Source organism: Ranitomeya variabilis, chromosome 1 (assembly GCF_051348905.1).
Source record: "Ranitomeya variabilis isolate aRanVar5 chromosome 1, aRanVar5.hap1, whole genome shotgun sequence".
Taxonomy (NCBI): domain Eukaryota; kingdom Metazoa; phylum Chordata; class Amphibia; order Anura; family Dendrobatidae; genus Ranitomeya; species Ranitomeya variabilis.
In genome coordinates, this window is record NC_135232.1 from 1,038,978,880 (window position 1) to 1,038,994,157 (window position 15,278).

General features: G+C 43.7%; 1 protein-coding gene across 1 annotated transcript in view; it reads left to right on the top strand.

The window, feature by feature from the left end:
- The window catches only part of LOC143799966 (uncharacterized), a 107,468-nt gene that overhangs the window by 18,442 nt on the left and 73,748 nt on the right, over positions 1–15,278 (top strand). The window contains exons 3-4 of the mRNA XM_077281168.1: positions 1,189–1,538; positions 10,615–10,801. Coding sequence (XP_077137283.1) covers positions 1,189–1,538; positions 10,615–10,801 — 537 coding nt within the window. The remainder of the gene's footprint in view (positions 1–1,188; positions 1,539–10,614; positions 10,802–15,278) is intronic.

Consider the following 15,278-nt stretch of genomic DNA (forward strand, 5'->3'; position numbering starts at 1 on the left):
ATGGTCAGTAGAAAACCCTAACAAAACACATCCAGAAATTACTTTAGGACTCTGGCATTAACTCATAATACCAGAGTGGCAATTCCTGATCAACAAGAGCTTTCCAGACACAGTAACGAAACTGCAGCTGTGAACTGGAACCAAAATACAAAAACAAAACATGGACGAATGTCCAACTTATCTAGTAGATGTCTGGGAGCAGGAACAAGCACAGAGAGGCTTCTGATAACATTGTTGACCGGCAAGCATCTAACAGAGAAGCCAGGTTAAATAGCGACACCCAGATCTAATCAGAACAGGTGAACAGGGAAGATGATGTCACAAGTTCAATTCCACCAGTAGCCACCGGGGGAGCCCAGAATCCAAATTCACAACAGCAATGTGTTCATGCATATGAAAGCAATTAGTTATTTATCTATCCTCATGAAGGGGAAACCTGAAACTGGTAGATTTAGCTTTGCTTGTTTATTTGTTTTTGGGTTGTAAAAGTATTTTTATCTATTAAATTAATTCTGCTAGTCTCTTGCTGGATTGATAATCACTGCGGTACATGGTTAAAACTTCCACTGCATTGTTCAGTGTGCAAAGGGGAAAAGGCTAACCTGGATGGATGGGGGACAGGAATCTTCCTTCCCCTACAAAGTAAGTGAAACTTCAATCCTTCAACTCAGGACCCATCGTGCTCTTCGGCTGGGGCTCTTTTTTTGTTCATTTTTTCATCTGTCTTAGGCCGGGGTCACACTTGCGAGTGCAATGCGAGAAACTCGCAAGAGTCTCTCTCTTCAATACCCGGCACTGCCGCTGGCACATGGGACCAGAGTGTGTGGCTGCATGTATTTCTATGCAGCTGAACGTTCTGCTCCCGAGCGCCACCGGCAGGTATTGATACGAGAGACTCGTGCGAGTTTCTCGCATTGCACTCGCAAGTGTGACCCCGGCCTTACTCTAAATATTGAGTCTTTCTGTAATCTTGATGTCTTTGTCTGTAGATGTTTAAAAAAAATTATGAAATTATTTTAATTGGGCTTCACTAATCATAGAAATATCTTACTAAAAGATCCAAAAACACTGCTGTAGGAAATTTTGTGGAAACCCAAATTTGTGTCAGTCTCAAAACATTTGTCCACGACTGTACAATGTAAAGTATAAAGAGTGCATTATTTGCTTGTTTTGTCTTCTGCTTTGTAGGACATTCTGCTGTTTTTGAAAAAAGTAAACAAAATGTAGAAGAAAAATGTCATTGTGAAAAAAATATGACCGAACAGGGGACAGACAACAGATATGATTACACTCAGACCATAAATGAGTTACAACAAAATATCTCAAACTACAAAACACAAACCTTAATAAACTCAGAAGAACTGAAAAAACTAAATGAAATGATGAATAATGCCGCTCTGCAGGCTAAGAAAAACGAAGATCAAGTCCAAAATGTCCAAAATATGATCAAGCTCCTAACAGCATCATTGGACGACAGCAAAGTAAAAATGCATGACATAAATATAACCATTTCTGAAAAGTTCTATTTCATTGAAGAGGTAAGTTAATTACACACAAAGCACAACAAGTACCATAAAATATAGCAGCCATATGTCATTCTCATGGTAATAGTCACATCAGAAACTACAAATTGACAAACAAATGTGATGCAGATATCTCATATTTCAAGAGTGTGTCCAATGATGTTAGCATTTATTTAATAGAAGAAATGCAGTACATTGAAAAAGTATTCATGCCCGTGAACTTTTCCACTTTTTTGTACGTTACACCCACAAACTTAAATGTATTTTATCTTGATTTCATATGCTATACCAACACAAAGTAGCAAGTATTTGTGAAGAGTTAAGTAAAGGATACATTGTTTTCTAAATATTTTACATCCTTCCATCGCTTCCAAGTTCCTGTTTTGTGTTTCAGCCCCCTCTTCCCAGAGCCATAATTCTTTTTTCGGTCCACATAGTCAAATAGTGTACTGAAAAATAGGAAAAAAATCCAAGTGCAGTGAAATTGTGAAAGAAATGAAAACGCAATTCTGACATTGTTTTTTGCATTGTTTTTGGGGAATTGTTTTTACAGTGTACAGTGCAATCTGTTCAGCACTTTTATGGACATCAGATACTGACTTTTTCTTAATAATGTGATTAACTTTGAAGGAAGTTTTCCATGGTCCTTCACTTCTAGATTTGTCAGCTGTTCCATAACCTTCTTTTTTGATAATATGTGACACTTGACTCTGAGAGCAGTTGAATTCCATAGCTACTAGTGATGAGCGAGTGTGCTCATTACTCGGGTTTTCTGAGCATGCTCGAGTGTTCTCCAAGTATCTTGGGCAAGCTCGTAGATTCTGTCGTGTGTCGCCGCCACTGCATTTGTGGCTGTTAGACAACATGAACACATGCAGGGATTGCCTGTTTGTTAGGGAATCCCCACACGTATTCAGGCTGTCTAGCAGCCACAAATCATGCAGCTGTGGGGACACAAACATAATCTACGAGCATGCCCAAGATACTCAGAGAACACCTGAGCATGCTTAGAAAACCCGAGTAATGAGCACACTCACTCATCACTGATAGCTACCTCTTTTTCACTTTTGCCTGACTTCACTCTCAGAATAATAAGCTTCTTGACATCTATTGATAAATTTGGCTTTGTCTTTGCCATGTTTTAACCCCTTCCCGACCTGTGACACAGCGTATGCGTCATGAAAGTCGGTGCCTTCCCGACCTGTGACGCATATGCTGTGTCACAGAATGATCGCGTCCCTGCAGATCGGGTGAAGGGGTTAACTCCTATTTTACCCGATCTGCAGGGAGAGGGGGAGTGGTACTTCAGCCCAGGGGGGGTGGCTTCACCCCCCCGTGGCTACGATCGCTCTGATTGGCTGTTGAAAGTGAAACTGCCAATCAGAGCGATTTGTAATATTTCACCTATGAAAATGGTGAAATATTACAATCCAGCCATGGCCGATGCTGCAATAGCATCTGCCATGGCTGGAGACCCCGATCTGCCCCCACCCCAGCCCACCGATCGCCCCCCCAGTCGTCCTTTTTGCCCCGATCTCCGTTCCGCTCCCCTCCTCCCTCCTGTCGGCTCCCCCGGTCCTCCTGTCCGCTCCCCAGGTCCTCCGATCCCCCCCCCGTGTTCCGGTCCCACCCCCCCATACTTACCTAGCTCCGATGTCCCTCCCGGTGTCCGGCCGTCTGCTTCATGGGCGCCGCCATCTTGGAAAATGGCGGGCGCATGCGCAGTACGCCCGCCGAATCTGCAAGCCGGCAGATTCGTTCCTGCACATTTTGGTCGCTGTGATAAGTTCTATCACAGCGATCAAAATAAAAAAAATAGTGAATAAATCACCCCCTTTATCACCCCCATAGGTAGGGATAATAATAAAATACAGAAAATATAATTATTTTTGTTTTTCCATTAGGGTTAGGGTTAGGGGTAGGGTTGCACTTAGGGTTGCACTTAGGGTTGCACTTAGGGTTGCACTTAGGGCTAGGGTTGCACTTAGGGTTGCACTTAGGGTTGCACTTAGGGTTGCACTTAGGGCTAGGGTTGCACTTAGGGTTGCACTTAGGGCTAGGGTTGCACTTAGGGTTGCACTTAGGGTTGCACTTAGGGTTGCACTTAGGGTTGCACTTAGGGCTAGGGTTGCACTTAGGGTTACACTTAGGGTTGCACTTAGGGTTGCACTTAGGGCTAGGGTTGCACTTAGGGTTGCACTTAGGGCTAGGGTTGCACTTAGGGTTGCACTTAGGGTTGCACTTAGGGTTGCACTTAGGGCTAGGGTTGCACTTAGGGTTGCACTTAGGGTTGCACTTAGGGTTGCACTTAGGGTTGCACTTAGGGTTGCACTTAGGGCTAGGGTTGCACTTAGGGTTACACTTAGGGTTGCACTTAGGGTTGCACTTAGGGTTGCACTTAGGGCTAGGGTTGCACTTAGGGTTGCACTAAGGGCTAGGGTTGCACTTAGGGTTGCACTTAGGGTTGCACTTAGGGCTAGGGTTGCACTTAGGGCTAGGGTTGCACTTAGGGCTAGAATTAGGGTTAGAATTAGGGTTAGAATTAGGCTATGTGCACACGGTGCGGATTTGGCTGCGGATCCGCAGCGGATTGGTCGCTGCGGATTCGTATCAGTTTTCCATCACGTTTACAGTACCACGTAAACCTATGGAAAACCAAATCCGCTGTGCCCATGGTGCAGAAAATACAGCGCGGAAACGCTGCGTTGTATTTTCCGCAGCATGTCAATTCTTTGTGCAATTCCGCAGCGTTTTACACCTGCTCCATAATAGGAATCCGCAAGTGAAATCCACACAAAAAACACTGGAAATCCGCGGTAAATCCGCAGGTAAAGCGCAGTGCGTTTTACCTGCAGATTTTTCAAAAACTGCGGAAAAATCCACACAAATCCGCAACGTGAGCACATAGCCTTAGGGTTGGAATTAGGGGTAAGACTAGGGTTAGGGGTGTGTTGGGGTTAGGGTTGTGGTTAGGGTTGGGATTAGAGTTAGGGGTGTGTTGGGGTTAGTGTTGGAGTTAGAATTGAGGGGTTTCCACTTTTTAGGCACATCAGGGGGTCTCCAAACGCGACACGGCGCCACCATTGATTCCAGCCAATCTTGCGTTGAAAAAGTAAAATGGTGCTCTCTCCCTTCCGAGCCCCGACGTGTGCCCAAACAGTGCTTTACCCCCACATATGGGGTACCAGCGTACTCAGGAGAAACTGATCAACAACTTTTGGGGTCCAATTTCTCCTGTAACCCTTGGGAAAATAAAAAATTGCGGGCTAAAAAATTATTTTTGAGGAAAGAAAAATGATTTTTTATTTTCACGGCTCTGCGTTATAAACTTCTGTGAAGCACTTGGGGGTTCAAAGTGCTCACCACACATCTAGATAAGTTCCCTTGGGGGTTTAGTTTCCAAAATGGGGTCACTTGTGGGGAGTTTCTACTGTTTAGGCACATCAGGGGCTCTGCAAACGCAACGTGATGCCCGCAGAGCATTCCATCAAAGTCTGCATTTCAAAACGTCACTACTTCACTTCCGGGCTCCGGCAAGTGCCCAAACAGTGGTTTACCCCCACATATGGGGTATCACCGTACTCAGGAGAAACTGGACAACAACTCTTGGGGTCAAATTTCTCCTGTTACCCTTGGGAAAATAAAAAAATCAGGGCTAAAAAAATTTTTTTGAGGAAAGAAAACGTATTTATTATTTTCACGGCTCTGTGTTATAAACTTCTGTGAAGCACTTAGAGGTTCAAAGTGCTCACCACACATCTAGATAAGTTCCCTTGGGGGTTTAGTTTCCAAAATGGGGTCACTTGTGGGGGGTTTCTACTGTTTAGGCACATCAGGGGCTCTGCAAAAGCAACGTGATGCCCGCAGAGCATTCCATCAAAGTCTGCATTTCAAAACATCACTACTTCACTTCCAAGTCCCGGCATGTGCCCAAACAGTGGTTTACCCCCACATATGGGGTATCAGCATACTCAGGAGAAACTGGACAACAAATCTTGGGGTCAAATTTCTCCTGTTACCCTTGGGAAAATAAAAAAATCAGGGCTAAAAAATTTTTTTTTGAGGAAAGAAAACGTATTTATTATTTTCACGGCTCTGCGTTATAAACTTCTGTGAAGCACTTAGGGGTTCAAAGTGCTCACCACACATCTAGATAAGTTCATTTGGGGGTCTAGTTTCCAAAATGGGGTCACTTGTGGGGGGTTTCTACTGTTTAGGCACATCAGGGGCTCTGCAAACGCAACGTGACGCCCGCAGAGCATTCCATCAAAGTCTGCATTTCAAAACGTCACTACTTCCCTTCCGAACCCCGACGTGTGCCCAAGCAGTGGTTTACCCCCACATATGGGGTATCAGCGTACTCAGGAGAAACTGGACAACAACTATTGGGGTCAAATTTCCCCTGTTACCCTTGGGAAAATAAAAAATTCAGGGCTAAAAAAAATTTTTTGAGAAAAGAAAAAATATTTTTTATTTTCATGGCTCTGCGTTATAAACTTCTGTGAAGCACTTGGGGGTTCAAAGTGCTCACCACACATCTAGATTAGTTCCTTGGGAGGTCTAGTTTCCAAAATGGGGTCACTTATGGGGAAGCTCTAATGTTTAGGCACACAGGGGCTCTCCAAACGCGACATGGTGTCCGCTAATGATTGGAGCTAATTTTCCATTCAAAAAGCCAAATGGCGTGCCTTCCCTTCCAAGCCCTGCCATGCACCCAAACAGTGGTTTACCCCCACATATGGGGTATCATCGTACTCAGGACAAACTGGACAACAACATTTTCAGTCCAATTTCTCCTGTTACCCTTGGGAAAATAAAAAATTCTGGGCTAAAAATCATTTTTGAGGAAAGAAAAATTATTTTTTATTTTCACGGCTCTGCGTTATAAACTTCTGTGAAGCACTTGTTGGTTTAAAGTGCTCACTATGCATCTAGATAAGTTCCTTGGGGGGTCTAGTTTCCAAAATGGGGTCACTTGTGGGGGAGCTCCAATGTTTAGGCACACAGGGGCTCTCCAAACGCGACATGGTGTCCGCTAACGATTGGAGCTACTTTTCCATTCAAAAAGTCAAATGGCGCGCCTTCCCTTCCGAGCCTTGCCATGCGCCCAAACAGTGGTTTACCCCCACATATGAGGTATCGGTGTACTCAGGAGAAATTGTCCAACAAATTTTAGGATCCATTTTATCCTGTTGCCCATGTGAAAATTAAAAAATTGAGGCTAAAAGAATTTTTTTGTGAAAAAAAAGTACTTTTTCATTTTTACGGATCAATTTGTGAAGCACCTGAGGGTTTAAAGTGCTCACTATGCATCTAGATAAGTTCCTTGGGGGGTCTCCTTTCCAAAATGGGGTCACTTGTGGGGAAGCTCCAATGTTTAGTCACACAGGGGCTCTCCAAACGCGACATGGTGTCCGCTAACGATGGAGATAATTTTTCATTCAAAAAGTCAAATGGCGCTCCTTCCCTTCCGAGACTTACCATGTGCCCAAACAGTGGTTTACCCCCACATGTGAGGTATCAGTGTACTCAGGAGAAATTGACCAACAAATTTTAGGATCCATTTTATCCTGTTGCCCATGTGAAAATTAAAAAATTGAGGCTAAAATATTTTTTTTGTGAAAAAAAAGTACTTTTTCATTTTTACGGATCAATTTGTGAAGCAACTGGGGGTTTAAAGTGCTCACTATGCATCTAGATAAGTTCCTTGGGGGGTCTAGTTTCCAAAATGGGGTCACTTGTGGTGGAGCTCCAATGTTTAGGCACACGGGGGCTCTCCAAACGCGACATGGTGTCCGCTAAAGATTGGAGCCAATTTTTCATTCAAAAAGTCAAATGGCGCTCCTTCCCTTCCGAGCCCTGCCGTGCGCCCAAACAGTGGTTTACCCCCACATATGAGGTATCAGCGTACTCAGGACAAATTGGACAACAACGTTCGTGGTCCAGTTTCTCCTTTTACCCTTGGGAAAATAAAAAAATTGTTGCTAAAAGATCATTTTTGTGACTAAAAAGTTAAATGTTCATTTTTTCCTTCCATGTTGCTTCTGCTGCTGTGAAACACCTGAAGGGTTAATAAACTTCTTGAATGTGGTTTTGAGCACCTTGAGGGGTGCAGTTTTTAGAATGGTGTCACTTTTGGGTATTTTCAGCCATATAGAACCCTCAAATTGACTTCAAATGTGAGGTGGTCCCTAAAAAAAATGGTTTTGTAAATTTTGTTGTAAAAATGAGAAATCACTGGTCAAATTTTAACCCTTATAACTTCCTAGCAAAAAAAAATGTTGTTTCCAAAATTGTGCTGATGTAAAGTAAACATGTGGTAAATGTTATTTATTAACTATTTTGTGTCACATAACTCTCTGGTTTAACAGAATAAAAATTCAAAATGTGAAAATTGCAAAATTTTCAAAATTTTCGCCAGATTTCCATTTTTTTCACAAATAAACGCAGAAATTATCGACCTAAATTTACCACTAACATGAAGCCCAATATGTCACGAAAAAACAATCTCAGAATCGCTAGGATCCGTTGAAGCGTTCCCGAGTTATTACCTCATAAAGGGACACTGGTCAGAATTGCAAAAAACGGCAAGGTCATTAAGGCCAAAATAGGCTGGGTCATGAAGGGGTTAACCAAAAAACATAGAAACAAAAAAAAAAATTCAACTACCCAAATTCGGTTACCCATGACAAAATATGCAAAACATTTTGCCCAGCAAATGTTGAAAACCAACACAATAAAGGGATAATCCTAAGGCTTTCATTCATCCTAAGTCATATTGCACGACTCGTTAGAGGGTTGATTGTGACTTGTAGGATCGCTACTTCCAACAGGTGGCGCTATAGAGTTAAGTCCTCTTTTTCTCAGAAGAGTCAATTTGCATATTTAATTTCCCAGAGGAGCATTGTACGGCAAATAAGCCTCCTTACCTTGACAAGCCAGAGATGGTATGTCACTCTCCATAAGGAGAAACGATACCCCTTAGACCCCAGTCCAGAGCCTCTCACCTAGCCAAATCAGTTCTCATGCTTCGCACTGACGAGGGCCAACAGCCCGAAACATCGTGTCTGCGAATTGAGATACTGATTTGGCTGTTATCCTAAGTCATATTGCACGACTCGTTAGAGGGTTGATTGTGACTTGTAGGATCGCTACTTCCAACAGGTGGCGCTATAGAGTTAAGTCCTCTTTTTATCAGAAGAGGCAATTTGCATATTTAATTTCCCAGAGGAGCATTGTACGGCAAATAAGCCTCCTTACCTTGACAAGCCAGAGATGGTATGTCACTCTCCATAAGGAGAAACGATACCCCTTAGACCCCAGTCCAGTGCCTCTCACCTAGCCAAATCAGTTCTCATGCTTCGCACTGATGAGGGCCAACAGCCCAAAACACCGTGTCTGCGAATTGAGATACTGATTTGGCTTTTATCCTAAGTCATATTGCACGACTCGTTAGAGGGTTGATTGTGACTTGTAGGATTGCTACTTCCAACAGGTGGCGCTATAGAGTTAAGTCCTCTTTTTCTCAGAAGAGGCAATTTGCATATTTAATTTCCCAGAGGAGCATTGTACGGCAAATAAGCCTCCTTACCTTGACAAGCCAGAGATGGTATGTCACTCTCCATAAGGAGAAACGATACCCCTTAGACCCCAGTCCAGAGCCTCTCACCTAGCCAAATCAGTTCTCATGCTTCGCACTGACGAGGGCCAACAGCCCAAAACACTGTGTCTGCGAATTGAGATACTGATTTGGCTTTTATCCTAAGTCATATTGCACGACTCGTTAGAGGGTTGATTGTGACATGTAGGATCGCTACTTCCAACAGATGGCGCTATAGAGTTAAGTCCTCTTTTTCTCAGAAGATGCAATTTGCATATTTAATTTCCCAGAGGAGCATTGTACAGCAAATAAGCCTCCTTACCTTGACAAGCCAGAGATGGTATGTCACTCTCCATAAGGAGAAACGATACCCCTTAGACCCCAGTCCAGAGCCTCTCACCTAGCCAAATCAGTTCTCATGCTTCGCACTGACGAGGGCCAACAGCCCGAAACATCGTGTCTGCGAATTGAGATACTGATTTGGCTTTTATCCTAAGTCATATTGCACGACTCGTTAGAGGGTTGATTGTGACTTGTAGGATCGCTACTTCCAACAGGTGGCGCTATAGAGTTAAGTCCTCTTTTTATCAGAAGAGGCAATTTGCATATTTAATTTCCCAGAGGAGCATTGTACGGCAAATAAGCCTCCTTACCTTAACAAGCCAGAGATGGTATGTCACTCTCCATAAGGAGAAACGATACCCCTTAGACCCCAGTCCAGAGCCTCTCACCTAGCCAAATCAGTTCTCATGCTTCGCACTGATGAGGGCCAACAGCCCGAAACACCGTGTCTGCGAATTGAGATACTGATTTGGCTTTTATCCTAAGTCATATTGCACGACTCGTTAGAGGATTGATTGTGACTTGTAGGATCGCTACTTCCAACAGGTGGCGCTATAGAGTTAAGTCCTCTTTTTCTTCGAAGAGGCAATTTGCATATTTAATTTCCCAGAGGAGCATTGTACGGCAAATAAGCCTCCTTACTTTGACAAGCCAGAGATGGTATGTCACTCTCCATAAGGAGAAACGATACCCCTTAGACCCCAGTCCAGAGCCTCTCACCTAGCCAAATCAGTTCTCATGCTTCGCACTGATGAGGGCCAACAGCCCGAAACACCGTGTCTGCGAATTGAGATACTGATTTGGCTTTTATCCTAAGTCATATTGCACGACTCGTTAGAGGGTTGATTGTGACTTGTAGGATCGCTACTTCCAACAGGTGGCGCTATAGAGTTAAGTCCTCTTTTTCTCAGAAGAGGCAATTTGCATATCACAACAACCAGACAGAAATAATGGCACTTTTAAAAAGCAAAACTGCAGCTTACAAACAAGTGATTACTAAAGCCAGAAAATCCCTTTAAAGGTAGAGTAACACATGCCATTTTTTGTATAAAAATATCATTAACAAACACAGCAAAAAGTCACGTTATTCAAATGTTTGAAAAAAACTTTACTTTATGAAAATTTTCAGCTGTTTTTTTTTATTTAAAGGAAATTGGGCAACAGTACACATATTTTCTGAATGCTTCCATAAATTTTACTAACGTAAATGAGAAATATATAATCCTGGAACAAGAAATGAAAGAAGAAGTGAAAATACTGAATCAAGTCACTAATGACATCAAATTAAAAGACTGGGAACAGTCAATTACATTAAAAAACTTAACACTAATTCAAGGTAAGATTTTTAACAAGCAAAAAAGAAGAAATAATAACGGTCAAAGCTTTTTAAATTCTTTTTCATTCTTATTATAAAATACAGTTTTTAGTAATAATAAACTATCATACAGTATTGTACATAAGAAGACTTACTAGTCACAGAGCAGCTTCCATTATTAGTACAGTGTACAGGTAAAATAACCTACCATAGATTTACAGCAGATCTGTCATCAGATTTCACAATGCAAACTGCATATATAACTACTTAGATATTTTAGGTCTGATGAGGCTGGTATGCTTAATTTTAACATCCATGTCAGAATTGGCTATATAATTGTGAAATTTCAATATCACGTATTTTTCGGCGTATAAGACGACTGGGCATATAAGACGACCCCCAACTTTTCGGGGGTCATCTTATACACCGGGTTTCATCTTATACGGCGTGTGCAGGGAACGGTCCCGGATGGTTCCCAGGGTCTAGAGGAAAGGAGACTCCTTCAGGCCCCGGGATCCATATTCGTGTAAAAAAAAGAATAAAAATAAAAAATATGGATATACTTACCTTCCGATGACCCCCAGAGTTCTTCCGGCTCTCCACGATGCATGCAGCAGCTTCCGTTCCCAAGGTTGCATTGCGCGCCACTAAGGACATTTGTGATGTCCATATTTTTTATTTTTCTTCTTTTTTTTTACACGAATATGGATCCCAGGGCCTGAAGGAGAGTCTCCTCTCCTCCAGACCCTGGGAACCATCCGGGGCCACTCCCTGCACCATATGCGGCGACATCAGAGCTCTGCACATGCCGTACCCGGCGTATAAGACGACCCCCGACTTTTGAGAAGATTTTCAGGGGTTAAAAAGTAATCTTATACACCGGAAAATACGGTACTAAAAGTTCAGAAATGTAATACGTAGAATAATTAGACTAAAAAAACATAAAAATTTGAGAGTCCTCAGTGGTTGATATCTTTTATTGAAAATATGGTAAATATTCCCAACTCATCAGAATTACAAGATTCCAGGCACTTTCAGAGGCACCACGTCCAATGTAATGTACTTAAGTATGTGAACCAAATGTAATGGAGACAGGACAAAAGCTTTGAAAAATGATGAATTCTCATTGCCACAAATAAATGAAAAACGAATAGATCTACCTGTGGCCAGGGCCATATTAGTTACTAGGTACTGAAGGGCGCGTGCCTAGGGAGGCAGGTTGCGAGGGGCAGCGCCATCGTGAAGGAGAAAAATCTTTTTTCTTTCTTAAGCCCCCTTCCCCTTTGCTGGACCAAGTACAAAAAATTTATTTTTTTTTGAAGGGGGATGAGGAATTCGATATGCAAGCTCACTGCAGCGGCGAGGAGCACTAAGCTCCATGTCTAAATGGAAGAAAATATGGTACAGGACCTGTGATAATGTCATTATCATGTAATGCGGAGGGAGGAGCCTGTTGGAAGCAGAAGTATGTTAAAGCAGAAGATGGAAGCACTTGTGAGAGGTAATGAAGGAAGAGGGGTTCATGGGGAGTGCAGGGTGGGTGTGATAGAGAGATGCAGGCAATGGGGACACAGAGTGACAGAGGTGTGTTGGGGTACAGGCTGTAGGAAATAAGGCAGCCCATACTGTGACAGTGGGGTGCAGAGAGTGTGATAGAGGGGTACAAGGGGGTACAGGGTGTGTAAGAGAAAGGGGAACAGAGTCCGTAAGATAGAGGTGTGCAAGGGGATACAGGGTATGTGAGATAGAGGGGTGGAAGGGGGTACTGGGTGTGTGATATAAAGTGGTACAGGGCGCAGGAGAGAGTGGTGTGAGGGGGTGCATTGTGCTTGAGAGAGGGCTGTGTGGAGTTTGGGGGTGCAGGGTGTATGAGAGTGCTGCATGAGATAGAGGGGTGCAGGGAGTGTGATACATAGGGGTGCAGGGTGCTTGAATTAGTGATAGGGGGGTACAGACTTGTGCCTGGGGGTACAGGCTGTGAGATAGAGGGTTGCAGGCTATGTGGAATATGAGGGTACAGGGTATGAAATAAAGAGGTGGATGAGGTACATGCTATCTGCAATAGAGGGGTGCAAGGCATTGCGGAGTGTATGAATTAGAAGGGTGCATGGAGTGTGAGATAGATAGGTTCAGGGTTAGCAGGATATGGGCGTGCAGGGTACGTGAGATAGAGGGGTGCACAGTACGTGAGATAGAGGGGTACCCGGAGCGTGAGGTAGAGGTCTGCGTGAGCTAGCTAGGTGCAGGGTGTGTGGAATATGGGGGTACTGGGTATGTGAGATAGAGGTGTGCGAAGAGGTGCATGGTCACTTCAGTTAGTGAAATAGAGAGCTGCAGACTGTGAAAGCGGTGTGTGGAGGTACAGACTGTGAGATATGGGGTTGCATGCTATGTGGAATATGGAGGTGCAGGGTGTGTGAGATAGAGGAGTGGATAGGATGGCAGGCAGTTTGTGATAGAGCACCACAAAGGAGGTGAAGATGAGGGAAAAGTTAAGTGCTCCATAGTGGAGCTGAAGACGCAAGGAACTTTTACTGTGGACAGTGGGAGGGGGAATAGGGGTGTTCACTCAGTATACAAATTGAGGGCAAAGTCTGCAAAGCAGAATACAAAAGTAAAAGCAATGTGAGGACACAGTATGAGGGAGAGCAGTACATGAGGGACAGCGTGAGGGCTCATTATGGAGGCTGCACAATGTGATAAGGGGGCACTGTATGGAGAGAGGGCAGCATGGAGAGGGGCACTGAAGATGTGAATATTGTGGAGGCCATAGTTCATATTGTGAGAACATTGTGTAGTTTTGACAGCGCAAAGGCCATTCTTGTTAAGGGGAGATAGTTTGACAGATATTGTTTGTAAGGAAAGCCAGTGTGGTGGCCATAGTTCATCAGCGAGGGATGGTGTTGTGGTTATAGTATATAAGGGGGACGGTGTGGAGGCCACTTATCATACAAAGGTCAGTGTGGGGGGGGGGGCACTTTTTGGGCAGGGAGCACAGTGGGACAAATATTCATTTAGGTGCACAGCATAAGACTTACTTAGTGCACAGGATGTGCAGAAATTCTTATTGTTTAGGCGTAATTATGACACTGTTATTTTTAAGGGCAATGTGTGGGTGAGCTGTAGATGTCCAAAGTCACTATGGTGTCTGGACCAGATGAAGAAGAATAGGATGAGAACATTTCCAATCAAAGGAGATGTCAACCAATTAGGTACTAAGGATCTAAGGGTGCATTTATACTAGACAATGGCTGCTTTTAAACAACAGCTGACAGGTTATATGAAGCAGATCAGCAGTCATTTATTAGCCTATGACTGCAGACTTCTGAATCCCCACAGCATGTGAACTGCACGCTGTTAGAATTCTCCAACACCAGTGGTGAGAGTGGTCGGTCATGTGTCCACAAGTACGCGATATGCTACTTCTGCCCACATTGCAATTAGATTTGCACAGCCTCACTCAGTTAACTTGTATGGCATAGCAATCCTAGACAACTCCTTTAATAGGCTCCTTCTGTGCACATATTATATAATAGGATTGTTTTTGGCAGCACGTGCTTATACAGGACTATCTGCTGCCGAGAACAATGATATTCAAAGAGGTTGTCCGCTACTTTAATATAGATGACCTCTCCTTTGATAGGTCATCAGTGTCTGATCAGTGGGGATGCAATCAGTTGTTCTCGGTGTCGGTGGCCAGAACTGCTTAGCTACGGAGCTGCACAGCGCAGGGAACAGACATGCAGTACAAAGTTGTGGCCACTTTACAGTAGCTGTGCATCTCTATAACTGAGCAGTTACAGCCGCCACTAACATCAAGAACAGTTGATTGATGGGGTGCTGGGTGTTACAACCCCACCAATCAGACATTGATGTCCATCCTAAGGATAAGTCATCAATTTTAAAGTTGTGGACAACCTCTTTAAGCAAGCTTTTAACTTATTTCACTTAATGGATGAACATTGTGCTTGAACATCTGGTGATTGACAGCCTGTTCTGTGTTAATGCATTCAGTAGCTCTGTCGGGGCTTAGATCTGAACTCCCACAAAACAACATTTAGTGATATGTGCTGATGGGGCCATTGACTATAATGATGAAGGCGGAGTGAGCATGTGCTCTGTCATGCATCATTCCCGGCTGTATATAAGTAACATATTTTTCGGCCTATAAGGCGCACCAAACCATAAAACGCACCCCAAATTTTCAGAAGGAAAATAGGGAAAAAAATTAATGTGTCAAATGGGTCCATCTTACAGTCCAAATTCAGCTTAACGGTCTGATAGGCAGCGCTGGTGGAGCGTGGTCATAGGGGGTGTTCGGTGGTCCTGCGATATGACTCCCATCCCAGACTGGTGCGCAGGTTCGGCTGTGCTAAAGGTGCGGGGGCTCTGCTGACATTTTCTTAAAGCCTCAGGCCCCTGCACATCCATTGCTGTGATGCGGTGGCCTCCGGAAAATTCCATCCCGGGCTGGTGCGGCAGGTTCAGCAGTGCACTG